This window comes from Microtus oregoni, unplaced genomic scaffold (genome assembly GCF_018167655.1).
Source record: "Microtus oregoni isolate MIOR12 unplaced genomic scaffold, Mior012 000026F_ref0000081, whole genome shotgun sequence".
NCBI classification, from domain to species: domain Eukaryota; kingdom Metazoa; phylum Chordata; class Mammalia; order Rodentia; family Cricetidae; genus Microtus; species Microtus oregoni.
The window spans coordinates 11,860,001-11,887,500 of record NW_024543085.1 but is presented as its reverse complement, the minus strand read 5'-3'; the positions used below and the strand labels follow the sequence as shown (position 1 = coordinate 11,887,500).

The window sequence follows — 27,500 nt, the reverse complement described above, 5'->3', positions numbered from 1 at the left end:
ATTTTAGTCAACTCACATGAGTTGTCAAAAAGAATATTTAGAGTAATCACAGTAATTAAAAAATACTCTAATAATAACAACATACCTTGGAATATTTTAGCAATTTGATAAATGCAGAAAATTTTATTTTTACACACTTTTCTAGATATCCTTATCAAAATACATTAGATAAAAATAAAGATATCTTTTAATCCTGAAAAATAGAAACAACTATTGTATTGCTGCTCACTTGACAATCAAAATATTAAATTAAGATTGGAATCTGAGAATAATAGCATATGCTAAAAGAATACATATTATAATTTCTGTAGGTAGCTTTAAAAAACTAACATAATCAGCATAAAATTATAATTTCAAGTAGTATATAGATTATAGCATAAGATTAATTTAAAACTCTTATAAAATTAGATTACACCTATTTGTGTATATTGAAATGATCCACAAATGTTTCAAAGATTTTTGGGGGCTTTGGCTTCTACTTTTAGATGACGCAGACATTTCCTATGCTGCCTTAACTTAAAACGGTGTCTTCTATCTGAATAGTCCCAGATCCTACACATTAGGCTCATGGTCCAGCTTAGAACAATCTAGGAGAGGGAGAGAAGGTTTTGCACAACTTAACTTTTTCCTCATAATGTTGGGAAATTCCAGGCATTTAAACTGTTGTGATAGGCTGTAAGCAAAAAAGAGTCTTAATAAAAGTCAGTTAGAAAAGTCAGTTTTACAGTAGCCATTCCAGACTTGTTCTTACAAGAAATTTCCCAAATGTCCCTGCTGTATCAGACATTATCAGCTTTGCTCTCTCAGTTCTCAGTACAGATGACTCTCTGGGGATAGTTTAGAGACTATAGGAAGCGGCCATTACAAAGCCATTATTGAATGCTGTGGGGTATATCATGAAATTATATTGTAACTCACACAAATAAAAAGCCAAGAAGAGTTTGTCATTGACATTCAATGAGACTGAAGTTCCTGTGCTTATTTTTTCATATGAGAAGTTGTATTAAATCTGAAGCATAGAACTGTTGAGGTAAAGCTTTATTTGTCATGCTTTTAAATCTTCATGTTTCTATTGATATCTGGTACAACAAAACACAAAATAAAACTAGTCTCTGGCATAATTACTGTCGAGAGAACAACTTGTATATGAGGAAAGTACAATTTATAATATATACATAGAATAAACTTAGCATTGTTTGCACGACAAACTTTTTGACCAAATAAAAGATAGCTGAGTTGATTTGTAAATTGGTAATGTGTGTGATTAGGAAAATGTTCATCATTGGAGAAATGGGAAACTCTACACATGAGTGTGCTACATGCCTGTTCCCCAAGGTGACTGTAGAATAGTAAGCTTGAAGCCATAGAAACATACTGTGAGAATCACTATAAAGGCACATTCAAATGTGGAGAATAAGAAAATTTACAAACTAAACTCAACTCTTGTTTCATTGAACTATCACTTTGAGTAAAATGATGGCGAACCTACTAACTGTTATAGTATCATGCACTTGTGTCTAGAAATTTAAGCATTTATTAAATCGAATGTCAATATTCACCAAGTACTCTCTAAAATATACAAATGAAATTATCTAATGAGATTACTTTTGAAAGTTCATATCCATTTAATGACTTTTATAAAAATGACATTTTGACTTAATAATAGTTATAAGTTGTTTTTATAATTTTAGATTTCCCCAATTTAATCTAGGATTCAGAACACTTTAGTGAATAGCACACGCCAAGTGCTGGGGATAATTAGAATAAACTCTTTAGGTCAAGATAATAGTTACCTTTTACCTAATTAGGTCTGATAAATGGACTGTATATATTCAAAACTTTCAAGTTTGAACAGCTATTTCCAGATATATGTAACTATCAAAATGTATAGACCAGGCATCAAGGTGCATGCCTGGAATTTCAGTACTTAGGAGCTGAAGTAGAATAATAGTAAATTTGATGTCAGCCTGGGCTACATTTGATGTCAGCCTGGGCTAAATCATGAGTTTCTGGGTCAGCACACTGAATGACATTGTCCTATGTCTCTTTTTTCTTATTTATAACTTTTTATACTTTTAATTGAGGACTTGCCCTCTTGTGTCATGGTGTTGCCTCAACTGTCTTGGAACTCTGAGAAGACCCAGAAAGCCCCTCATTGGCAGCTTCCTTTTCCTTCATGTCCACCACCTGGCCTAATTGTGTCTTCTTTGGGAGCTTTTATTCAAATAAAGAACATTATGAAAAATCGTCAAGCTCTCAAATAAAGAGAAACAACAAGGAGAATGCATTATAAAGACATGAGCAATAAATTTTATAAAAGGGTAACTACAGTTATATTCCCTTGCATCTTAAGAAAATTTTAATATGTAAGGATTTTTTTCAGTACATCATTGTCCTGTATAAATACACATCCAAATTTAGACATTGGCGCTGCCGAAACATTAAAATAAATCACTGCAGTATTCCCAGTAAGCTACTGTCTGATATTAACTTACTTATATGAAATCATATTTCTAATAACAAGTAACATTGATCCTCAAATAATTCTTTTCAAAACACTGCTCTTAGTTTTTTCTCCAAGCCATTGGGCTCCCACTCAGCTGGTCACCATCAATACACACAGAGCCGAAATTAACTTCTATACATTAACCTACCTAGTCACACCATCCCCATTATTTAAGGACCAATACATACAGACTTAACTTCCTATAGACTATGTCTATAATGATACTGATCTTCTTCTTGAACCTCTAAAGCATTTTTTAAATTGTTAATGCTGAAATTCGAAATCATAGAATCTCTCAATCCTACATTACATCAAACATGAGGGTATTTTATTTGAAGTTTCTGTTTCTCAGGTCAATAGACAGGGACATTCAAGGGTTTGAAGGTAGGCAGAGCTAGAACCAGCACACAAGCTAGCCTCTGCAGTATGTCTCAGGTCCTCTTGATGTCTGCTGTTCTATACTGCTTAAACCTCATTTAATCACTTAACTCTCCAAAGTGGTAGTGGTGCCTTGTCTTGCTGATTAGATAGTGAAGTTTATAAATGAGGACACTTACACATAGGAAATACCTAGTCAGTGTAGCCGATTGGATAAATTATCCTCAAGTCAGGAAGAGTTTCCTTTACATCCACTTTAAAAGAAAGAAATTCTTTCTAGAATCAGATATGCTTGGATTATTTTCTATTCAGAATTAGTTAATGAAGAAATTATCAGAGCTGGAAGGAAATAGATTCATTTTTTTCTTATGATTTTGGTTTTGATTTGGAAATTAACTAACATAATTCAAATCAAAGTCAATAATTATTACCATTCAACAGCAAGACATGATTGTCACCAATATAATGCCTAAGAAACCACTAGAAAGCAGCAGAAGAGATTTAAATGCCCCCCAGGACAAACTGATTGGAAGTTACAGCTCTTGTGCCTAAAGATTGGTCAACTCCTATCAAGAGAAATACATTATCCATTGAGAATATCTTTAATATTACCATAGTATCATCTCAATTTTCATTTCCTCATTTAGGTACTCTTAGATGATCCACATGTTCATTTGCATGTTGTGTGCCAATGTAGAAGAAATAGATCTCAGTCTCTCTCTCTCTCTTTTCTCATACACACACACACCCCACATGCCTTTTGGGTGTTAGGTTTATAGAGACTTAGTTTAATCTTGTGGTTGTTATCAATATCTTTCTCTTATTGCTTTCATCGTAGGGATACTAAAATTGCTTTTGATTAAGAACATAGTGTATATTTTTGTAGCTTCCATTTTCTACAGACTTCAATGTATCATGAGTAGGATAACTAATATTGCTTCCGGGGAAAAACTAAAATCCCTTCTGGGGAAAATTAGCCTTTCAGCTCTCCATCTTAGAAACACTCATGAAAACTTACATAAAAGGGGCCTTGTTTTTTCTACCCAGTGCCTCACCATGAATCTTCCACTCAAGTGAAATCATCTGAAGGGTTTTAATTACAAGGGAGTCACTCAGCACAATAGATTTTTATGTATTTAGTATTTTGATTAGTTTGAGAGTGTAACATAAGGAATACTGAACAGATTAGTCACCTCATTTGTAATCTTCAGTCATGCAGCAATGGCTAGATAGTGAAGAATACAATGGGCTCTGGGGGGCAGAATACTTAGGCTGGAAGCTGGGCTCTTTTCCTAATAGGTTAACAAGGCTACTGTGATCTTAACATACCCATTGCATTTCTTTTAAGTCATAGACAAGAGACACAAAAAGTTCTAGTTTTTACAATTGCTATGAAAGATAAATGAACGTATATATATAAGTTAAAGTGTGAATAATGTGATTCCATGCCTGGGTCACGAGTGATCAGTAAATATTAGATACAGCCACAATATACGTAATACTTTATTTCTTTTCATCAATGAAGATATGTCATAAAGACAGAAATTGATGGTTAAACATCAATATGTACTCTTTTTCCTAAATGCTATTTGAATCTTCTCTCCAGAGCAAAATATTTACAAGTATCTCAGAAATGATATAAATTAAACAAAACAAAAATACTTGTGGCACACGTTTCTGATGCCAGCATTGATTAGCTACCCTTTTGTAAAAGAATAAGGAAGTAAAATAAATAACACATCTGTTCCTATAATTATTCAAGAGAATGATTAAGGAACACATCCTGAACATCATGAAGCTAAGGCAAAAGCTCAGGTCAGGTCTCAGATCATTTTACATCACACGGAAAGCTAATTTCAAAGGAGAGGAGCCAGCATTGACATGCTCTGCTCAGAGAGCTTCTACGCTTATTCTCCCCGTCATCCATCACAGGGCTCATCATTAGCTTGTCATTAAAGTCATTAACATACATGCATTGAGTGGTCCGGGCTTGAATCATTTTTGCTGTGCACACTGGGGCTTACTCAGTTCTGATAATACACATTGAGCTAGGGAAACCTGGAATAGATTAAAATGCAAATTTTAAGAAACATAGCAATTTTTATGTATATTATATTTATATGGCTATTTAGAAGAGATAATTTTTGTGCCAGAAATTCCATTATGTTCACGATTGAGTCAAATCCCCTGTATCTATAAGGATGTCAACTTTTACGATGACATTTTGCTTTGTTTTGGCATTTTCTGTCTTATTGGTCTTTTGATTTTGATTTTTCGGGGCTTTTTTGTTTATTTGTTAATTTCTTGCTCTTTTTTGTTTTTCCTTTTTCTTTCTTTTTTTGGGAAAGAGTGGACGGGGAGAGACAGAGAGGGCAGGAAAGAGAGAGAGAGAGAGAGAATAAAATTGGTAGGGAGGTGGGGAAAGCCTGGGAAGAGCTGTGGGAGAGGAAACATGAACAAAATATATTGGATGGAAAAAAGTTAGTAAAAAAAGATTCATTGTTACTTTGTTAAGGAAACCAGACAACATTATCAATATTTCCCCTTGCTAATATTAATTTAATGAAAATGTATTCAATGTTTCCATAAGTGAGACACTGTTAAAATTTTACTATCTATCTAAGAACCAATAACCTAGAATGAGAGAAATACATACTCAAAAATCCTAGTTTGTTCAGGAGTAAAGTTTCTAAGATAAAGAGTAATTTATGGATACAGGAATTCATAGGTGGGAGATATTATTTCCTTCTGAGAATTATTCTAATCAAATACATATACATAGTTGGTGGCATTGATTAAACAGAATCAAACAAGGACATGCTAAGACAGACATGATAGCAATTGTTGATTCTCTTGCTGGACTTGAAGAGCTAGGCCTTTATCACATCACATGCCCCTAGGGATATGAAATGCATCATTGCTTCCCTCTGCTTCTTAATTTCAATTGTCCTGCACATTAAACATTGGTCCTTGCAAAACCCCATAATAATAAAGTGGATGTAACTTCAAAAGAATGCATCACAGCAGACTATAGGAACAAATTGCCTAATATTTGAACACTGACGATATCTAAAAACTTTACTAGAAAGTTAAAAGCACACCAAAAACCTCTACTTGGGTTTACAAATCTTCATTGTTTCATTTATGAGAGTTTAAAAAAAGGAATAGTGAACGTTTTTATAATATACGCACATAGAAGCGTAGATGTTTAGATTAAATGCACTTCTCAGTCATTCTTTTGCCTGTGTTTATCAAATATTTGTATTATTAGAGGGAATAGCACAAGCCTTGAGCTAGAAGTGTAGAAGTGTATTAAGATCTACCTCAATAATCAATGTCATATTCCTCCTAAAGCAGTGAAGATATGGCATGTACTTCTAAGTGGATATTAAAGTAATTTCAACTTTGATTTTTTTGTTTGTTTGTTTTTTCGAGACAGGGTTTCTCTGTAGCTTTGGAGCCTGTCCTGGAACTAGCTCTTGTAGACCAGGCTGGCCTCGAACTCCCAGAGATCCACCTGCCTCTGCCTCCCTGGTTCTGGGATTCAACTTTGATTTTTAAAATCAATTATTTATTCAGTTAGTAATGGATATTTCCTCAAACTAGAATATAGTACTTCATTATGAATGCTGTATTTTTTTTCTTTCCATGAGGGAGAGATATTGAATCCAACAATTCTATTTTAGTTCTCCATTTAGCAGTAACTATAGAAAAGCAAGGATTTAATTTTCTTGCTTGAAGATAGCATGATACCTTACAATTTGAAGCCATTTTTACTGGAGGGATTAAAAGTATTTAGAACTTCTTTAAATAATTGTATAGAAAGATTCAATTAATGTTGGCAAGATATGATATCTTCTATTATTTCCTAACAAAGTCAGAAAATAAAACCACCCAGTACTTCTAGGCAGATAAAAGTTATCCCCGTTTTGGGAAAAAAAATAAAGCATTCAATTTATGTATAAACATGGGGAAGAGGAGAGAAAGGGACAATAGTTCCTTTTCTCACCAGTCCCTTTCAAAAGTTGTGTGCTTTTAGATTTATTTATTTTGTTTTATGTGTATGAGTGTTCTGCCCAAACATATGTATGTACAGAACATGTGTGTCATTCTCCCAAGTGTGTGTACATACACCACATGTGCCTGGTTCCCATGGATGTCAGCAGAGGGAATCAGACCCTTGGGATTGGCATTAGGGATGGTTATGAGTTAGCCATTGGAGTGTTGGGAATAGAACCCAGGTTCTCTGAAAGAGCAAGTGCTCTCAAATGCTGAGCCACCTCGTTACCCACAGTCTTCATACCTTTCAGTCTCATAGAGGAAATAATTACACAATTGAAATATGCTACAACAAAAACAGTGATGCATGCCACAATAGAGAAAGTGTTGAGAGATGGAGGATAGACTCTGAGAATGTAAACTATGATGGTCTGGTGGGAGGGTGCATTTTTGGATAGGATTTGAAGTATTTGAAAATTGTTACTCAGAGACAAGAGAAAGGACAGATTGGAAATTGGGGGGGGGCAGATAGAATCTTACATTAATTATCAAAGTCATGGGGGTTTCTATTATAATAATAAAGTTAGAAAATTAGAACAAGATCAGAGAGTGAAGAGCCTTTTATCTGCATCACAGAAAGTATATGTTTCTGTGATTTCAGTGGAAGGCTATTGACCACTTGAGGGTAGAGAAAGGATACAGTTGAAGTTTTAGGATTGTACCAACTGAGTGTAGAACAATGAGGTCACCGCTGCGAGCTGCCCAATGCAGTGTGGTAAGGTGGGTGCCGAGAGCCATGACAAATAGGTACTAGAAATGATGGGAAAGAGCAATTTAGGCTGCAGGCTGTGGAGTAAAAAGATTTTGCATTTGGGGCTCTTAAATTTTTGTGTATGTGAAAGGCTTCCTTCGGTACTCTACCGAGGCACAGGGAAAGCTCGTGATCTCACATGAGACATTGATGGCACACACACTATATCTATTTCTATCTATCTATCTATCTATCTATCTATCTATCTATCTATCTACCATCTATCTATCTATCTATCTATCTATCTATCTACCTATCTATCTATCTATCTATATTTGGTTTTAATGCTCAAGGAGCTGTGGGTGTGACCTCAGAAGGCTTTAGCATTAGCAGGGAAAATGACATGTCGAAAGTGAAGTTATTCACATGTCTCGGTGATTCTGAAGCTAGTGGCAACAACAGCAACAATAATATTGATCCATGCTCTCTGTAAACATTACTTAGATCTAATTTCAGTCTGTTATTTTATGCCATTTTAAGGAAAAATGTTTTTTGAATGAATGCTTAAAAGGGGGGGGGCATTTGGGGGTAGAAGGGGAGGAGCTTGGTCCTGCCTTAACTCGATATGCTTTTGTTGACAACCATGGGTGATTTTCCCTGTGTCAGCAGGAACAGGGGAGGGGTAGATTGTGAGGGGTGGGGTGGCAGAGGAAAGGTGGGGGAGGACTTGCGGGGAGGAGGGGGTAACTAGTGATATAAAATTAATTTATAAAAAAGAGGGCATTCAATTTTGCTTTCTCAAATGGAAAAAAAAATTCTTTTCCATAGCAAAGTAGCAAAAGAGAAAAAGGGTACTTGAAATTAAAAAAATAAACTTTAAATACATTTGATTTTTTAACTGATATATGAGGAAATGAAAATGGAATGCTTATGCAATTATAATATACATATATTTACTGTGAAAATATTCAAATTACTTTAAACGATCTATCTATGAAAATAGTTACCATTCTTATAACCAAAGCTTTCCAAATCAATTCTAGTACATTATCACAATCTACTGTTTTTCTGCATACTGTCTTAGGAAACAAGCCTTTTAAGAAATATGTATCCTATACTCTTGATGGTCTTGCTTAATGTCTTCTCTCCACATTTTAAAAATACATGTACCTTATAATATTTTCAGAGACCAACCCATTCTAAGATTTGGCGCCAAAACGTTTTCTCAGTCTTCTAAACCTGTGCCTCTCCTGGAGGCCTGGCCAATGTGAAGGACGGGGTTGCTAAGAATGAGACCCATGATTTAGTCACGTGTCCATTCTCATCATCCACGGCCCTAAAACTGAGCAGAATCAGTTACACTTGTGATTTATGTAGGCAAATAAACAGTCAATATCGGTAAATTCCATTAAACTCAATCTAAGGACTGCTTTTATGCTAACCCTAACTGACAGCTACACCCTTCATGATGTAGTTTTATCCCTCTGTGTACATGAAAGCTTTCTTCGTCCCTTTGTTTTGGTTTCTGTAATGACCGACATACTTGGCAGACGGAAAAACTCAGACTATGTCATATAGGGGATATTTCACTAGTAAGTGCACATTTGTGGTTATTTAAAAAAAAAAAGAATTCAGTTTGCCTTATTTGAGGGATCTGCAAAGTAACAGTTGATTTTTGTATTCCAGTTAATCGCTCAGTTTTACAGAGGCACTCGGTAAATGGAGTATTCTCAAACCACAGAGGGCAAGTTACATTAATACACTGACTTGCTGCCTGAAGGAACGTGTTGCTCCTTTTGTTGTGAAAATTATAAGGACCTAAGGCGTCAGTGAAGGAGAAGAAATGTTAATGTTTGCCTGCACCCTACAGCAGAGTCATAGTACAAGAGCAAAGTTTATCTTTTTAGATTGTGGTCACACAGCCTAATCCCTAGAGGGATGTAAATTCTCTTCACTTTATCCTTGTTCAAGACTTAGTTAATGGTCCTACATACTCTTCCTGCCTTTCTTTTGAAGAAGAAAGTCCTATACGTAGAGTGAAATATTCCAAATCCACTTAAGTCAATGGAGGTCAGACTAGTATTTCAGTAGTGCTTTCTCATTTTTAATTATGACAATATTATCAAATATAATGATTAAAGTATTCATACTTTGTCGTGGTTTGTGAGAGACTCAATGATACAATGTAAATATGATTAAACTATAAAGTTTGGCGTGAGTGCTTAGTTGTGCAAAGCTTGCTGCTGAGTGTGCAAACTCTGAATTCAACCCCTAGTACCACAAACAATCCTGTTATATCCATCAGTCAATCAATCTGTCTCTTTCAATGCAATGTAAATGCATATGCATATGTACTCTCTGAAGCTAGTGATTAAATAGTAAGTCTTAAAATACATGATATATGTCAACAATACTGCGAAAAATATTTCTGAACCATAACTACAATACAGAAGATTTTAATAAAAATCGTATCAATAATGTAAAGATTAAATGTTACAAAAGACTGAAATTTTTATGTGGTTTATTCATTATAGGATATTTCCTTATCACATTTAGTTATATGTCCTAGCTATTTGAGAACACTTTAAATATATTTAACATAGTGTATCTCCTAAAAGAAAAGTACAACATGCTCCTGTCCCATAATAGTGTGCTGTTACTGTAAAACATTACTTCTCAGAAATATTCAATAGTATATTCCAAAACTGCAATTGATGTTTATTTGTACTAAATGCAATTTGAATATTTTTGACATCAGTGGGATATAAACCTCCAAAAGGAAAAGTTCACAGTCATACAATTCTCCCGACCCTTTATTTACACTTGTGTCCTAACTGGTAATTAATAACAATTAAAAATTAAAAATATAATAAAATATTAGGATAGATATTCTATGGGCATATGATATACATTGATTTCATGGTTTCTGTTGATTTCATAAAACAATGTCACAAACTTTCTAGTTAAAAGAAACTTTAAGAGCAAACTGGGGTTTCTCTTAAATAACTTCATTCCCCTCAGTATGTAGTACAGACTGTCAAACAAATAACAATAACCATTGATATCTAGGCTAGTAAAATAAACAAGATATCCAATTAGCAATCTGTCAATTTCATATTTGTCTAATACATTTCCTTTCAATTCTATTTGCCAATGACAAAACCCTTGTTCATCCTATGTAAATGATTTTCATATATAAAATTCTAAAATATAAATAGAGAAATCTTCATGATAGAGTTAATTTTATGAGAATGATTGTTTATATGTGCTACTTTTGAATATATAACTTCTATTTAATTGGTTGGAAATGCATAAAAATTGTAAGCTTAGTTATTCCATTTATATAGTCTGTTTGAAATGAAAAACAATGTCTTCAAGAGAAATTGGTGATTTGTTGTTTAAGAGACAGAGTTTATTATAACATGTTATAGAAATAAACTTATAAGTAAAGTTAAAATTTCAAATAAAATGTTTACTTTTTTGGGTTATGGATATTTATCATCATCATTTAAGGAGGTTGTTTACAAATTGTTATTAGTCTTAGTCAAAGAAAAAAAATAAAACAAAAAAGGTAAATTAAAAAATATCTCTAAATATATAATACAGAAATATGATAATACAGACTAAGCTCCCCAAAAGCCAGTACATGCAGTAGAGACAAATCCCATTGCCATTATCGTTGGCTTCTCAGTTGGTCCCAATTGTCAGCCACATTCAGAGGGTCCAGTTTGATCACATGCTCATTCAGTCCCAGTATAAAATATATGATACAGAAATATGAGATAAATACAGAAACATGAGATAAAGAGGTAGATTATTATATATAATAATATTATATTATTATAATATATAATACAGAATTATGAGATAAAGAGGTAGATTATTAAATCTACTTTAATCCAAAAAACAACTATTAATTTCAAAATATTTTACATTGGTATGGATTTTGGTTATTGATACAAATTTAAAGTTAATTTTGTTATACTGTATACATGCGTCTACTCTAGGTTTAGGGTACTATGCTTATATAACTCATTTAAAACTACGGGGATGTCCCCAGCTAGGTCCTTGGGCAGTAGAAGAGAGGGTGCCTGAACTGGCCTTGTCCCGTAGTCAGACTGATGATTATCTTGAATATCACCATAGAACCTTCGTCTGGCGACAGATGGAGATAGAGACAGAGACCCACATCGGAGCACTGGTCTGAGCTCCCAAGGTCCAGTTGAAGAGCAGAAGGAGGGAGAATATGAACAAGGAAGTCAGGACCGCCAGGGGTTAGTCCACCCACTGAGACAGTGTGCCTGTTCTAATGGGAGCTCACCAAAGCCAGCTGGACTGGGACTGAATGAGCATGTGATCAAACTGGACCCTCTGAATGTGGCTGACAATTGGGACCAACTGAGAAGCCAACGATAATGGCAATGGGATTTGTCTCTACTGCATGTACTGGCTTTTGGGAAGCTTAGTCTGTTTGGATGCTCACCTTCCTAAGCCTGGATAGAGCGGGGGTGGGGGTGGGGGCTTGGACTTTCCTCAGGGCAGGGTATTGCCCTCTCATAGGACTGGAGGGAGAAAGGGAGGGAGAGTGGGAGAGCAGGAGGGAAATGGGAGGAGGGGAGGAAGGGGAAGTTTTGAATGGTATTATTTATAAAGAAATGTTAACTTTTTAAAAGAAAGAGAAAACCATTTGGTAAATTTTTACAAAATGAGAGCTACTCGGGCTAATATCAGTATGCTTACACTTCTGGCCATAAAGAATATGTCATTCTACTTGAGATTTTATTCTTTCAAAATATATTCCAAATTTTGTTGGTAGTAATAGATAGACTTTTATAGTATAAATCTAAGAACATTATAGAGAAATACTTAATTTTTCAGTTCAGACAAAAGAATGACAGTATTATTACAGCAACCAGGATTAGAAAATCTCACTCTCATTTTACCAAGAAGTTACAAAACATGTTTTGATTAATATATTTCATTTTTAAAATTTAATATTGTCTATTATTTTTGTAAATTAAGATAATATCTGATATCATTTAGTATTAAATGGATCAATACTATTGTGATATAAAAATTGTATATAGATATTTCCTGTAGGCAGAAACTTTACATCAATCCTACAAAATAAAATTTTTCTCTTGAAGGAGACAAAAACATTCCTTCTTGAAAAAATATGTGACCAAGAAGTAGGCAATAAAGCTTGGACAGAACCAATGTTCTTCCATCCCAAAAATATCAGGCAGGGTATCCTAATAACTTCCACATCTGCTAGATATAAACAAATAAATTCTATTTTAAATTTAAAGATCGAATTTTAATATTAGTATACTTAATAAACCCTTTTTTAATGAAGTAGACATTTTAGTATTTGATTGCAAATTACTCTTATTTTCAGAGAATTTTTTATGCTGCCTATGGATGTATAGTAGTACTGGAATATTCTGTGTTTCTTACATGTATGATTTTCACAGACTTTCAAACAGGTCTAAGGACTCTTCCATTTCTCATCTGTCATTAATCAAAATAAAATTATAGCTCAGATCTTGACTCTTACTTAGCAAGTAGGGCTTCTTTCTTGTTGTCCCAACTCTGCTTAGAATCACCCTCTAAATCTGGCCTTATTCCTTGGACAAAGCTTCAGTCTGCAACAGCAGGATACAAGGGTTCATGGGGTATGTGTACTAGTTTCTGTCTGAAGTGACTTGGCTTCTTCGATTCTGACTTTTGAAGATCTTGATCTCAGTCTTATAGTTGGTCTTAGAGCTCTGACGGCCCCATGGGTTGGTGGCTACCCTGTTTGCACTGACTGTGGCTTATTTTTTCTCACTGTCAATTTTCCGCAGCAAAAATGTTCTCCTTCTCAGTTGGCTTGACTGAAGTTGTCACCTAGGGTATCTTTGTAGGCATTCATTTTTGCCTGGACTTCACATACTTCATGAACTACTAGATGTGTCTAGTCTTTGAGACTGGCTACTCTGGTAGACCATATCCCTTGCTCTGACAACTTCAGTTTTCTCCTAAGCATGCATTATTACACTCTGTATCAAACATGGAAATAGATTAGAAAATGAAAACAGTATGAATCTGTTATGAACCTAGCGCATCATCTTTTTGTTAATTACCGAAAGGACTGTGGCTTTAATGTTGTCGTTATCAGCAGTAAGATAACACAGCATGACCCCTGACTGCCTATCCTTTCATCTTTTAAATGTTTAGCTAATGATACTTCAAAGCTGAAGAACAGCTTAAGAAACATTCATTCTCTCTAGTGACAATAAACTGTTTGATTTTTTGTTGCTTATATAAATTAGATTGATGTCTTTCTGTCTATCTATCTATCATCTACCTGTTAGTGAATTCTATCCTAATGATAGATACTGCTTATGGAATACAGCATCCCTGTGCTTTAATGCATTAATTCACATTTAAATATCATTAATGATTTATAGAAATGGTAAATTTTAATTTATTTAAAGGAGGTCACATATGTCGACTTCCTAATTCCATTGTCAAAAGCAAAATTTAAAGTTTTGGGGAGAATATGTAGAGTCTTTACTTTTTTCTGCCACCTAGAAGTATTAAAAAAATAATATACAAGCAATATTTTTTCTCTAACCATTTAGTGAATGATTCTTTGACCGTTAAAGATAGAAATTTTCTTCAAATGGCAGAGAAAAGGAAGATGTATCTTCTAACAAACACCCTCTTTAGAAATGAAACAGAATCAGTATGCTACAACACTGTCAGCCAAAGTCATCTGACACACTTAGCCTAAATTGTGGGATTTCACACCATGGATGTAGATAACATCAGTAAAGTTCTATGAAAACCTTCAAAACCCTATAGGAACCCACAAAATCCCACAGTTGGCACGGTGGGGACATCAGACATTTTAGCAGAAGACACTGTACCTATGGTAGAATCTTTTTATTAAGAGGAACTAGAAGGATTTGTAAGTGCCGCATACAGGGACTGGAATAATGTCAAAAAGAACAGCAGCTACTGATCCATACTTGCCGCACTCGACAAAGGCAAAGGGATGACAAAGAGCTGCCATCGTCATGAGTTCTGCACAGTCATTTCGGAAAGAGATCTCAAAGCTAACTAGCAAAGTTAATGAAAAAGTTTAGACGTTAAATAAAAATGGAATTAAATCAGAACAAAAAATTACCAGAGACCTAGAAAGGTTAGGAGGTAAAAATTAAAGATGAGTGAAACAGTGTTAATAAATAAATCTGGCACAACACACGTGAAGCCGAGAAGGACTTTTTCTTTCAGAACTGTATAATGTGACATAAAGGCCCACAACAGCAGACAAATAAGACTGCCTTCACAGCAGCAAAAACAATGAGAGGGAACGTACTGGCTCAGATTATCAGTCACTTTTAACTTTTTTTTTTAAAAAAAAAAATTTAGAACCACACCACTTTCAAATGCTTTTTTGTCCACAGGGAGGGCTAACATTTGTGGAATTTTATATAAAATATCACTAACCAAAGGAGTAGAATCTGCAAATTTTAAGTTTTAGAAAAAGAAAAAAAAAACGGGAGACAAAAAGGAAAGTTATAGATTTGAAAATCATGTCTATGATGACGCACGGTGTAGTCTCAACACCATCATAGAAAATGGGAATCTGGTTGACCATTTCGGCTATCTTTGCGACAAGCTGTTACTGACAGGAGAGGCAAAGTCAAAGATGCTGCTGAGATGACTGAGACACGTGTGACGTAGAAACTTTGAAGGTACACAGAGTACACACTGGGCAGAGAGGTAAATACGACTTGACTGCAATTATCTACCAACACATACCCCTTTCCCAGGACACACACGCCTCTCAACCCCAAATGCTTGCCTTCTAAAGGCACAACAATTTGTTTTTTAACCTTACATGTAACAAAGTAATAATGTTCTCTATAGTATATCACTAGCTCTTAGGTATTTTCTCCCGTAAGATGAAGAAAGTGATAATCACTTGCAACCGAGATTAAATATTGAGCCAAGAAAAAAAAGAGAGTAAGGGGGCTAAGGAAAACTTGTAAGAAGTTATCTGAAAATTCACCAGTGGAAAAACACTAATAATCAGATGTAACACCCCATGAAAATGAGCATCTTTGTGTTGAAAGGCCTTAGCAGAGACAACTTAAGGAGAACATTAATTCTGATCTCTAGATAGAGAGCTGGAAAATGCAAAAATGAGGATCTCATTTAAGAATGCACAAGAGAAGGTGAATCTGAGCCAACTCCTTGAGGATAGGGAGCTATCGGTGCTTGATAAGGAAGAAACGGTGGGGCTGTGCTGATTTTTGGGACTTCATCATATTGTGGCACCATTGCTTGCCTTGGGTTGGGTAAAGGAATCATGTGGACTACTCTGTCAGTATGGCTTCGCCTTTCAAGTCGGGTTCGAATATTTCTTTCTCTTCTAATTTAACACACGTGCGAAGGCAGTATGCTCAAATTACTTCAGTGTAAACACAACATCAATCGAACTTTATAAATAATTTAAAAAATAAATATATAAAGTCAAAAGCATCCTTTGCACCTGTCCATAAAGTGGGATGGTCTGAAAACTCTTTGAATAGTGCTAGAAAATGGAGGTTTAAAGGGCCGAGGAGATAGTTTAGCTGGTGAAGTGCTGGGTACACAAGATTGAGGACCTGAGGTTGGATCCCTATACCACCTGATGCTCATATTAGAGCTATTTATTGTTCTAAAGTTTTGATTTCCCTTCTTCAGGGATCTAGCCAGGTCATGAATTTTATTCCTGTAGGTAGTGCTTTGTGTAGCTACGCTGTTTCCAATGACCTGGCCATATGCCTAAAACATCATACATTCTTAACAACCTTGGCCTTAACCTAGGGGTATCTGCAGAATGAGCATGCCTGTCTTCTGCACATCCAGATGCAATAAGATCCATTCAGGAATGAAATGGGGAGCCACTCTGTTAGAAGCAAGAATCTGAAGTTAAATTCTGACAGAAAAATTAATTGGGAAAACCTCCTGGGAAACAGAATCATTATAACAAGGAGAAGAAGAATTTATGTAAGACGACACTGAAACAAAATACAGGGTTGAAAAGCAGACAGTCTGGGGCAAAAATGGATTTATTTGGAAAAGCTTTCTTCTGCAAAAACAAATTTTGTAGTGTAAGACAGTATTAGGAAGAAGGGTGGAGTATGTAGGGAAATGACTGATATCTCTAGCAACTTCAAGTGCACATTCACATCCGACTGCATCACTATTATGGAACTGAATAGAAATCTAAACAAACTATGCATTTCTCACGTTTTTGTTACCCCCAGAATCTGAGGACATTTAGTTTTTTCGACTCCATAAGCAAAAGTGTGAAGTTATCACTTTTCATTTTGGCTCTGTCTTCTATTTTACACTAATCTTAGAGTGGGCATGAGCTTTGTTCTTTTTCTTCTTAGAACAGAGTCAGGTGCTTTGCTCATTTTTATGCTAAAATACTTCTTAGATTAATTCATTGTTTTCCTCCATTCCTTGTATTTAATTTAAGGCAGATACTATAGTCACTAGAACCTACTAAAATTACTCTTACTCATCCAGATGTCCTAATTAAGAACATCCTGATATTACTGCTGTCAACTACCATACATGCAATATGATTTCAGAGAGTTTGCCTCCAAAGCAGACAGTGACTGCACCAAACCCAAGCCCATAACACCGATCAAACGCCACACTGACGAGCACAATACCATTACTTGCTAGTTAGTAACTTAGTAGTCTGGTCCCATCTTCATATATTCTAAATCCTGTATTTACCTATGTATTCAAAATTCCTGTCCAACCCAATTCTTCCTGTTTCTGGGCACATGAGTGGCTAATTCTGGATTAGTATTTTCTCTGTTAAGGTTGTTCACTGCCAACCACTTCAGTTAGTATTTTCTTATGTCTCCAATCCCATTTCCCACTGACTGTGAGCAATGAGCTCAATGCATTCCTCTGTTTGCTCACTTTTAATGGGGTGTTTACTTCAGGAACTATAAGAGAGGTTAGAGTCGGAGAAAAGATACTCTTTGGGAAAATGATCTAGAAATGTAGTTTAGTGGACAGAAAGTATTAAAACTGCAAAGTGTGTTTTGTGTTGCTTTAAGTCTTGCTTATGATTGCAATGGGATATTACAATCAGTCCTATCAATCAGTACTAAGTAGGGATGTACCATAAGAAGCATCATTATTCCCAGGCACTCAGTTTATTTGCATAAATCTCACAAGGTAGGCATTACTAAGAGTTCGGGGGAGGGGGAAGGAGGAAGAAAAATAAACCAAGGAAAAAGAACCTGTTCATTCCCATTGGGTAGTGCAGCATCTGAAGCCGGACCACTAACAATCTGATGAGCTGCACTGTCTCTCTTTCATACTAATATCTGCATAACTAGTTGCTTCCAAACAGCATGCAACTTGAATTCACCCAGGGACACACACACACACACACACACACACACACACACACACACACACACAATATTGCTATATAAATATTTTATAAAATAGTTTTTTTTTATTTCTATTCAATCTCAAAATTCTCTGAACAGTATTCAATTCGATGCAAGCCCATTTTAATTGGTAGAAACATGTCAATAATGTTCCCTTGCCTTGCTTCATAATAAACACAAAATGCTTACAGTTCTTTTCATACAAACAGACACTTTAGAAGTATAGAATTGACGATGTGGGATGCTGCACTGATACCTGCTAATACCTGAACAGACCACAGAAAGCTGATGGAGCAGCTCAGAGAGATTGGAAGTATCAATGTTGACTCAATATTTTGCAGGATAATTACAAACTTGATTTTCATTTATATTACTCTGGAAAAGGCAAGGTAAGGGATTCCTCTAATTTTTAACTTTTTTTGAAATCTATTTCCTACACAGAAAAGGAGGCTTTTGTTTCATCTATAGAAAATAAATGCAGATATTTTCTTCTATGTGTTGGTTCATGTCAGTATAACATACATAATTCATTAACTGAATGACTTTTGTACAAACTGATAATGCTACTATATGAAAAAATCAAATATATTTTTAATATTTTTTGCATACTACTATTTCTTTTAGATATTTCATAATTAAATTTTAAATTAACAATAAACTGAATGATTGGAACTACCAATTGTCAAATGAAAAATACTATGGACTCAACAAAGCCATTATTTAGTCAAATTATTATTTCAGGTTCTAAAATACAGTGTTTAATAAACTATTTTATTAAGTCATTAATTTTTTATTCTAATATTCGTAGCACTGGACAATTAAACTTGTGAAAATCTCTTCCTTCTTCATGGTTTGCCTCAGCAGCTTCACACTGCATGGGAGCAAGGGAAAGAGCACCCACAGTTCACACACTGCCTTTACTAATGCCTTTCATATAAAGCTCCCCCCTTTTAAATTCAGAAAACCAGGATCTAACTCTTGTTGGGTGTTTAAAGATGAATTATTTTAGCATTTGCATAGGGAGTGAGCATTAGCACTGCCAGGAGAGCAACTGAAAGGAAAAGCCTCCAGCTACCACTGCATGGCTGACAGGATGATGATGCTGGATGTGAAAACTTTTGTCTGATTGCTCCTTTTTCTTGCTTAGAGTACGGCTAGTCTCGAGAGCATATATTCATGTTCTTTTTACTTGGGGTTTTATCACTCCTTTTGTATTATTTAATACAACTAAAGACACTTCCAAAAGATGGATTTTTCCATTTTGGAAAAGTAATGACTTGGAATCTGAGGAAACACTTTAATGACTGCGGTGTGTTCTGCAAAGACGATGCAGTGGAAGTACCATCCATCAGTTAGGCGGACGGTCTCAAAGACATCTGGTGTTAGTGGAAGGTCTTTTCAAAATCAACAAAATAATAACTTGCAAAAGGTCAAATAAAAATGGGTACATAGCAGGGTTCTATGTCTTTTTCAGAGCTTTGACTGGACACTTAGTGGGGGATACAAAGAGTCCAGTGTGGTAGCACATGCCTGTAATCCCAGCAATGCTGAGGAGGCTGAGACAGGAGGGATGTGAGCCTGAGCCTGTGCTACAATGTGAGACACTGTTTCATGAACAAAACAAAAGATAAAAGAAAAATCGCAAAGAATAAAATATAAAAATGAAGGCAAGGAGTAATCTTGTATCAGTAACGTGCCTCTAAGCAGCTCTCAGAGTAACTCAGGGAAGGACAGCCGAAACATATGAACATCATCTCACCAGCTAAGAAGCACATGTACTTGAACACTCAGCTTTAATTATTTCTCCAGGAATGCTCGTTTTTGCCAGGGTCAGTACTTTTTAGTAAACAAGAAACCGATGTGCCTGACACTACTGAATAAGACCTGGCATTAAAAAAGTGTCATACACTTTCCTGAAATCCACAATACATCAATTTTTAATACTTCTCCTCTCTCAGCTCCATTAAAAAGATGGTAGGGGAAAGATTTTAGAGTAATTAATGATATAGTTAGCTGCTAAATATTAATAGGAATCGTAGTCTTGCATAAAATATAACATATAAACCTTGCCAATACAGACGCTCCAGTAATTAAGCTTGAATATGTAATTACACTGATTTATAAGACAGGCAAAAAGTTACACTTTACCAGCTTCTGTGTAAACTGTGGGTAACAGTTAAACTTTGCATTTTACGCTTTATAAAAATGGGCAATGTCTTGACTACAGTTCATAAATGGTTTAGAGTCCTGTAATGGTAGTAAAAGTTATGACAACTTACCCTATCACGAATATTCATATTATGCCATATAAACCAAACTGTGATAAAGACCCACCCATAAGATGGAGATTCTTCAGAGACAGCAATTAATGCCCAGCAGGGCTTTAGTAGTATTAAGAATTTGTAGAAGAATGCTATCAACACCAAATAAACACTTGGGATAATCTGTAAGATGTGTGAGCAACAATTTACTTTATATATTACGGACATGGTACAAGACAACTTTACTTAAACTTTTATGATTTTACTCAAACACCATGGTAAACTTCAGGAAAAAAAATACCAAATTCAGAAGCATGAGAATATATTTTCCTCCTTTTCAGGAGTCTGTTAACCACACTTACATGTGTGGCTGAGGCGAGCAGCCCGGACTGCTGTTCCCATTACTGTCGATGTGGTCCAGGGAACCATTGAGGTCTTCATGGACGGCCTGCAGGAGGCCACTGGAGGCGTTATTGATCAGTCCAGGGTTACTTAGCAAAGGCAAACTGCTCTCTGCCAAGGCAGCCTAGTGGATGGACAAGGAGCAAGATAGCTTTAGCACGCCTGCCCTCTGACATCATTGAAACAGTACATCTCTCTCTCTTCAGCGCTTGCACACCGGTGACCTTACAGATATTTCAGAAGCACTTAAATCAAATGTATGGGAAGACAAAATTCCTAAATGGTCACTCGCAGTTGAGATAGCAAGGACATTAGTGTGATGTGAACATATAAACATTAGCTCCCACAGCAAACTTTCGTACTCATGTGTTAACCTTTTGCATAATGAAATGTTGATTCCTCACGTGTTCAGAAATACTCTGGGATAATATAAGCAGTTGCTCTGCTCTTTAAAAATGACCAGAACTTAACTCAAAATAAAGAAGTCCTGACATTTGCCTCCTCTGCATAAAAATTATATATTATAATTAAACTTTAAAGTTTTTGCCACAAGCACCATGTTCCCCAACACTATGATGTGAAATCATTTATGACAGCCTGGATAAATATTAATGCATAGCCACATGCATTTGCAAAAGCTTCTATCAATCTAGCATTTGCAGGAAAACTGAGTGTTCCAGATTTTGCCACAGGGTGTCCTTCTTGCTTCTTCACATCAAAAGTAGCTTGAATAAGAATCAGTGTTTTCCATAGTACTAGGTCCTACAACTTCCTTGGATGCTAAACCAACTATATAGAACAATCATAATCTCACCTAACAGAAAGCATGCCAAACAATGAAGCACCCAAACATCCAAAGAGGACAATAATAGCAACATGTATTTAATGATGTTACCTGAAGACTGGCATTAAGGGCTGCTCCATAGCCCAAACTTGTAGGTATATTTTTTACTAAAGTTGGACTTCTGGAAAAAAATTACATAGGATTTATGAATTTAATAATGAAATACGTGGATATGAAACATAAATTTTTCTGCATTTTATATCAACCTGGTTCGCATTTTTTTTTAAAAAAAAATGGAAAAAACTTAAGCCTATGGAGTGGAGTTAACTTAGGCTATTACCATGGACTTACTTCTGGTTTCCTGAGGGTTTTATGTCCAAGAACAACTAAAGATCATATAAAAACTTAAAAATGTAAATACACAAAACAATTACCAATTTGATGTAATCAGGATATAATTAATGGTTAATTTCTGGAACACCATGAATTAACATAACAAATTACCATAGTTAATTAAATGACAACATAATGGATTAACTATTTCTTGAATGTAGAAATTAGCACATACTTGACTACAGAAATCAAAACTCTAGGGCCAGGAGCAGACAATCTGCATTACAAACATCACATAAAAAGCAGTGGTGGTTTGGGGGAGTGGGTAAATGCTGCATGAAGTTGATTAGGCACAAAAAATAGTTCCATTGTATTTCTAACTTAACTCAGGTTGTTTTTCTAGCTTAGAAAAAAAAAAAAAACAACCCAACTTTCCATGCAGTAACTTCTTCAAACTAGTGTGTCTTGATCATCTGTTACAATGTATAGAAAACTGTGTTGACTGAAAATAAATGAGATAAGCCCAATAGCAAACTCTGTCGAGGGATAAAATAATGATAAAGACTATAGGAAATAAAAATCGTATGTTTTAAATAAAGTTTCTCAAGAGCACCAGTGCAGGCACCATCAGCTTTACTTACAAACAGTCTTTGTCCCCTATTACATCAGGCAGATATCCCCCACTGGAAACTACGACCCATTCTGAATTTACGCTTTTGATGTAAGTCAAAAGCAGAATTGCTAAAAACAGTAACCAAAATATTTTCATGGAAAATCACTGATCGGATACTGATTTGTGCATGTATACTAAATTCAAAAGGCAGCTCACAGCCAAGAATGTGAGCATGCCTTCAGCTGTCGCTTCCCGTACCCCACCCCCACCCTCGAGAATCCACGTTTCCAGTGGATGCAGGACACAGGATTACAAAACTGTCACACACATACCCTGTTATCTTTTGTGACCTTCGCTTCTGGTATTCTACTTCATCCACAGTCCACACTGCTCCTTTCACATTTTCTACTCGAACAAAACATTTGTGCAGGCTAAGATTATGACGTACTGCATTCTAAATCAGACGGGAGAGAGCCAAAAGGAGCAAAAATAATATTATTTAATAAGGCAGCCCCAACACAGTGCTGTATTGATCTTACTTGATCAGAGTGAAATTTTCTAAGATGTTTAAGTACAAAAATCAAAATATGGCATGATATTACAAACCCCCAACTTACAAATTACTGGAATCTGCAGTTTGAACTTTGTGATAAGAGAACCTTCCAAGCTATTTTAATAATAGCCGTGTCAAAACCTTTCTTTCATTGAACTGGTCTAAATTGCAATATCTGTACAAATTACAGTATCTTTGAAAATGCCAGAACAATTAGGTCAGCTCTGTTGTGTCCCTGATCAAGCACTCAGGGATGGTTGAAATGTCCAAAGGAACCAGTCCTGCTTGAGGTATTAAAATGCTAAAAAGGCTACAGTGACAAGTGTTAATTTTGCACAAAGCTTTATGCAAATAAGCTCAAAGGCATTCTTTTCATCCCTATAATAATGAAATGACAGAGTTTGTTTATTCTGTATTATTACATGACATATGCAACTTACAGTGTACTGTTCTGCCTGCACAATAAGACACACTTAGATTTTTTTTTTTAATTCCCAATAAAGTTTTTGTAAATGTTAAACTCAATTGAAAGTCAGGGCTAGAACCCGAGAGTACGTTTCTTCCCATAATGATTATGCAAACAGATGTTGTTGGCAGCTTTGTATTAGAGTAATTACTCAACATTAACATTTTTAAATCAAATTAAGTCATTCCTAAAATTTTAACTATAATAAATATACAGTACACAACATAATTTACCTTCTGTATTTTCCATAATTCAAATTATGAACCTAAGCAAATATTTCTTGCTGTCAGGGTACATTGTCACATATAGCTATCAAGTACTCTGAAATGACCTAATTCTTATTTCAAGAATATAAAACAAAGTAATTTTGATGAAGATTTCTTTCTATTTGCACAAAGACAAGCTTCTGGTTTGCTTTAAGAGAAGAATTCTTTTTTTAAAAAAAAAAAAAAGCATAAGCAGATCTAGCATCTGACCTGAAATCCAAGGATTTGATTGATCTTAATGCCCATGGCTCTGAATATGATAATTTTAATATTAATGAGCAAATGAGCAGTTTTATTATGCATGCGATATAGTTAGAACTAATAAGCTGTTCAGAATGAGTTTTGCTGGATCCCCGAGCTGTGGAGATGAGACCAAGCTAAGATATTAAATCACCTTTCATTTCTTTTAAAATTTCTCTCAGTAAATCAAGTGACAGAACATTCTTTACATTCTCTAATGAGTAACAAAAGAAAATGTAAACCTTCAACATAAATATGAGTTACTGAAAACACTTTAAAGTATATATCGTGTAGATTATCCATGACATGTTCATCATATAAAATACACACTAAGTAACTGTGGAAATAAAACAATTACATTCATTTACAGTACTGCATACTGTAGCAACTAATACCATCTAAACATTTTGTAAATTAAAAGCATTCTGAGCCTGGCACCCATATATCTGTAATCGCCTGCCAGATTAATTTGCATTTTAAATCCAAATTAATTCACTTTAGCATATCTCACAGTCTAAAATTCTTAGTATGCTGATGAATGCTTTGCAGCTTCTATTCTTCTGAGCTACAAACATTTTCCCCTTTTGTACCAAATGGCTTGTGGCTAATTGATGTTTCTGACTGCTTTTTGAAATGAAAATAAAACAGTTCACTTAGTCTGTGCTGAGTGCCCTTATCTTTCCAGACATTGCTCATTTCCAAAAATAGATGCACAGAACTAACATTTTTTTTTTTTAGCTCCTTGTAAGATCCAGACAATGAAGTTGTTTGGACAGGGGTATAGATGAGCGCTTTTGTCTAAGTAAATAAACTGCGTTTATGTTCTGACAGGGTAATATTCACTTTACTTTCTTTTAGTTCCAGCTGAGTAGCCAGGGCCCTCACTCCCCGTGGCAGCTTCAGTCTGTATGATGAGGTATGATGTGTACAAAAGGAGCGGACCAGGACAAAACCTACAGCCTCCATTTGTTGCACAAGCCAAACAGACATTTTTCAAACTAATTAGCCAATAATATGCAAGAGAAAAAGTAATATCGTGCAACTAACAAAGGTGTTGATGATTGAGCGCTCACACTGTAATTAGTGTGTCAGGCCCTCGTTTCTCTGCCAAGCCTCAGCTATTAATTGCACCAAATTAGAAAACTATATCAGAGGCAAAATTATTCTTTCACTTGTCATTTTGAGAGAGGGAATTCATTCCATTCAAGAGGCAGGTTAAAAAGAGGGGAAGCAGATACTAATCTGCTTATGTCATGTAAATAAATGCTCCTTGTGTGCTCTGGAAGGAACTGTGCTGGGCACCTTGGAACTGCTGGGAAAACAGTTACCTTCCAAGTTGCAGCGTTCCGCCGGAAGTAAGCGAATGTCCGTGTAAACCAGCTGTAAATTTCATTAAGCGTTAACTGTCTGTCAGAGGACTCCATGATAGCCTGGAACGAGACGAGATACGGAGTGACACAGAATAATGCTTTGCTAAGCAGGCTCGATGGCACTTCCTCATCCAAGCCTTACTTTAAGCGCTAATGGATTTTAATTTAATCAGCCAGAGTTAATTTTCCCTCGACTTACCTGCCTTATGAGAGTTGCATACGTAAATGGAGGCCTAACATCTGCATTTTTATAAAATTCGTAGTTCGGGGCAATCTCTATAAAAATAATAAGAGGAAAAACTGTTAGTTCTGCTAATATTTCACAGGAAACAGAATTGATTTTTTTTTTCATATTTTCCCCCAGTATCGGTCAAATGATTTGGTGAGAAACCACCGACAGTGAGAGCATGGAGCATGGCGGTGGAATTGAATTATATAGAAAAGGCCATTTCTGACACGAAGTGCAAATGAGGCGTCCCCTAGATGTTCACAGTACTTCAGGGGCAGTGTGACCAGCTGGCCTGAGTTTTTTTTTTTTTTTTTTTTTCTTCTACCAGCCAGGTCTTCTTTTAAGCGGGTGGTTTAGGCGTGTTCTTACATGGAACTTTTGCCCCTTGCCATAATCTCTACTTTCTCCTCTAATACTTCTTAATGTAGAACAGGGTCAACTCTTGACATCTGCCTCTGTGGCCACCTAGCAAGGAGGCGCTAGCCCCTCCCAACTCCCACGTTGAAAACGTAGAAGATCACGTCACATTTCGTGAAAGAGGGCTCTGGACTCGTAATGGTTACAGTTTGTGACTGATTGTCCAGATGTCCCAAAGTGGGCTGGTGGGAAGGCAGAGGGGGGAAGGGGGAAGAGATGAGCAAAGGTGACTTTTTACAATATGCAAAATTTCTCCTGAGGATGCTCTTAAGCAAATCCCATTGCTGGCATCAGGAGCCCTGGTCCAAGAGCACCTAGGCAGTGCTGGGGAATGACTGATGCATCTGTGCAGAGCCACGCCTGCAATGGTGCACCCTACATGTCTTTTTAAATGGCTCTTATCATAGAGCATTTCCTGCAGATGTTGGATGGCTTCCCTTGGAGATCAAAGGATCAAAGAATGGAGGTGATAAAATGGGCTATCCTGACAACGCTTCTCTCAGTTTCTCTAATGGGGGAGAGCTCTCTTTCCTGAGCAACTGTTCAGAACAATTCATCACGATGTGCTTAGGGAATCGCCTCTATCTGCATTTGCCAGGAATAAAAACAATTATCACTCCATAAATCACGACTTGAGTTTCCATGTGCTCTGGATCGGTCCATGATCATTTCACTACAGTTTTCTTCTCCCAAAGTAAAAGACCTCTACTGAGTATTCATATCCTACCTGATGACATGGGGATGTTGTATTTGTCTGAATGTCGCCTTCTTATGGCTCCCACATTGGGCACACTGGCTGGGGTGATTACTGAGGGTCCCTGGGTAATCGGGGTGACTGGGGCCGTTGGTGTGGTAGGGGTTTGAGGTAAGCTCTGTGGGGATGTCTCCAACATGTTCTTCGACATGGTGACACTAGACACCAGATTTAGCTGCAAAGGCCCGAGGAGAAGGGCAGGAAAAAGGTAGAGACAAGAGAAAAAGACTTAAAAAGGTTTAACAAATGAGAGTGGATTCACTTCTACAGCTGTGTTGCTACTAATAAGCCGCAAAAGGAAGCAGCCAATCTCAACTAATTACAGGATGAAATTGTATCATAAGAACTCTAATTAGAGAATGCTGTTAGAGGTTATCTAATAATCGACTGCAGTGTTACTTAGGCCTAACTAACTCCTTCTCGTCCAACCAGACTTCAGCCAAAGTGTATCTCCTTAAATAAAAGCCAGTTGCTGATTCTTGACGCCCCCCCCCCCCCCCCCCCCCCCGTCATTGAACAGTTCTAGCCCACAGTGAAGCAACAACAGCACCACAAGGAAGGATACAGGGGTTTGAACCAATAGCACATAAGAGAAACTTGCTATTCTGTTGCAGCCAGAATTTTTTTTTTCCCATGGTCCCAAATCTCAGCTGAGAGGCTCCAGCCAGCTGGAAAATTTTACGCTGACCTTTAGTCTCCTTGCTAATTTGGTGGA

General features: G+C 36.0%; 1 protein-coding gene across 1 annotated transcript in view; it reads right to left on the bottom strand.

The window, feature by feature from the left end:
• Foxp2 (forkhead box P2) overlaps positions 1-27,500 on the bottom strand; it is a 494,130-nt gene that overhangs the window by 7,559 nt on the left and 459,071 nt on the right. Inside the window, exons 13-18 of the mRNA XM_041675445.1 lie at positions 26,759-26,960; positions 25,585-25,661; positions 25,344-25,445; positions 22,823-22,944; positions 21,656-21,725; positions 20,721-20,884 (exon numbers count right to left, since the gene is read on the bottom strand). Of these exons, the coding sequence (XP_041531379.1) occupies positions 20,721-20,884; positions 21,656-21,725; positions 22,823-22,944; positions 25,344-25,445; positions 25,585-25,661; positions 26,759-26,960 (737 nt within the window). The remainder of the gene's footprint in view (positions 1-20,720; positions 20,885-21,655; positions 21,726-22,822; positions 22,945-25,343; positions 25,446-25,584; positions 25,662-26,758; positions 26,961-27,500) is intronic.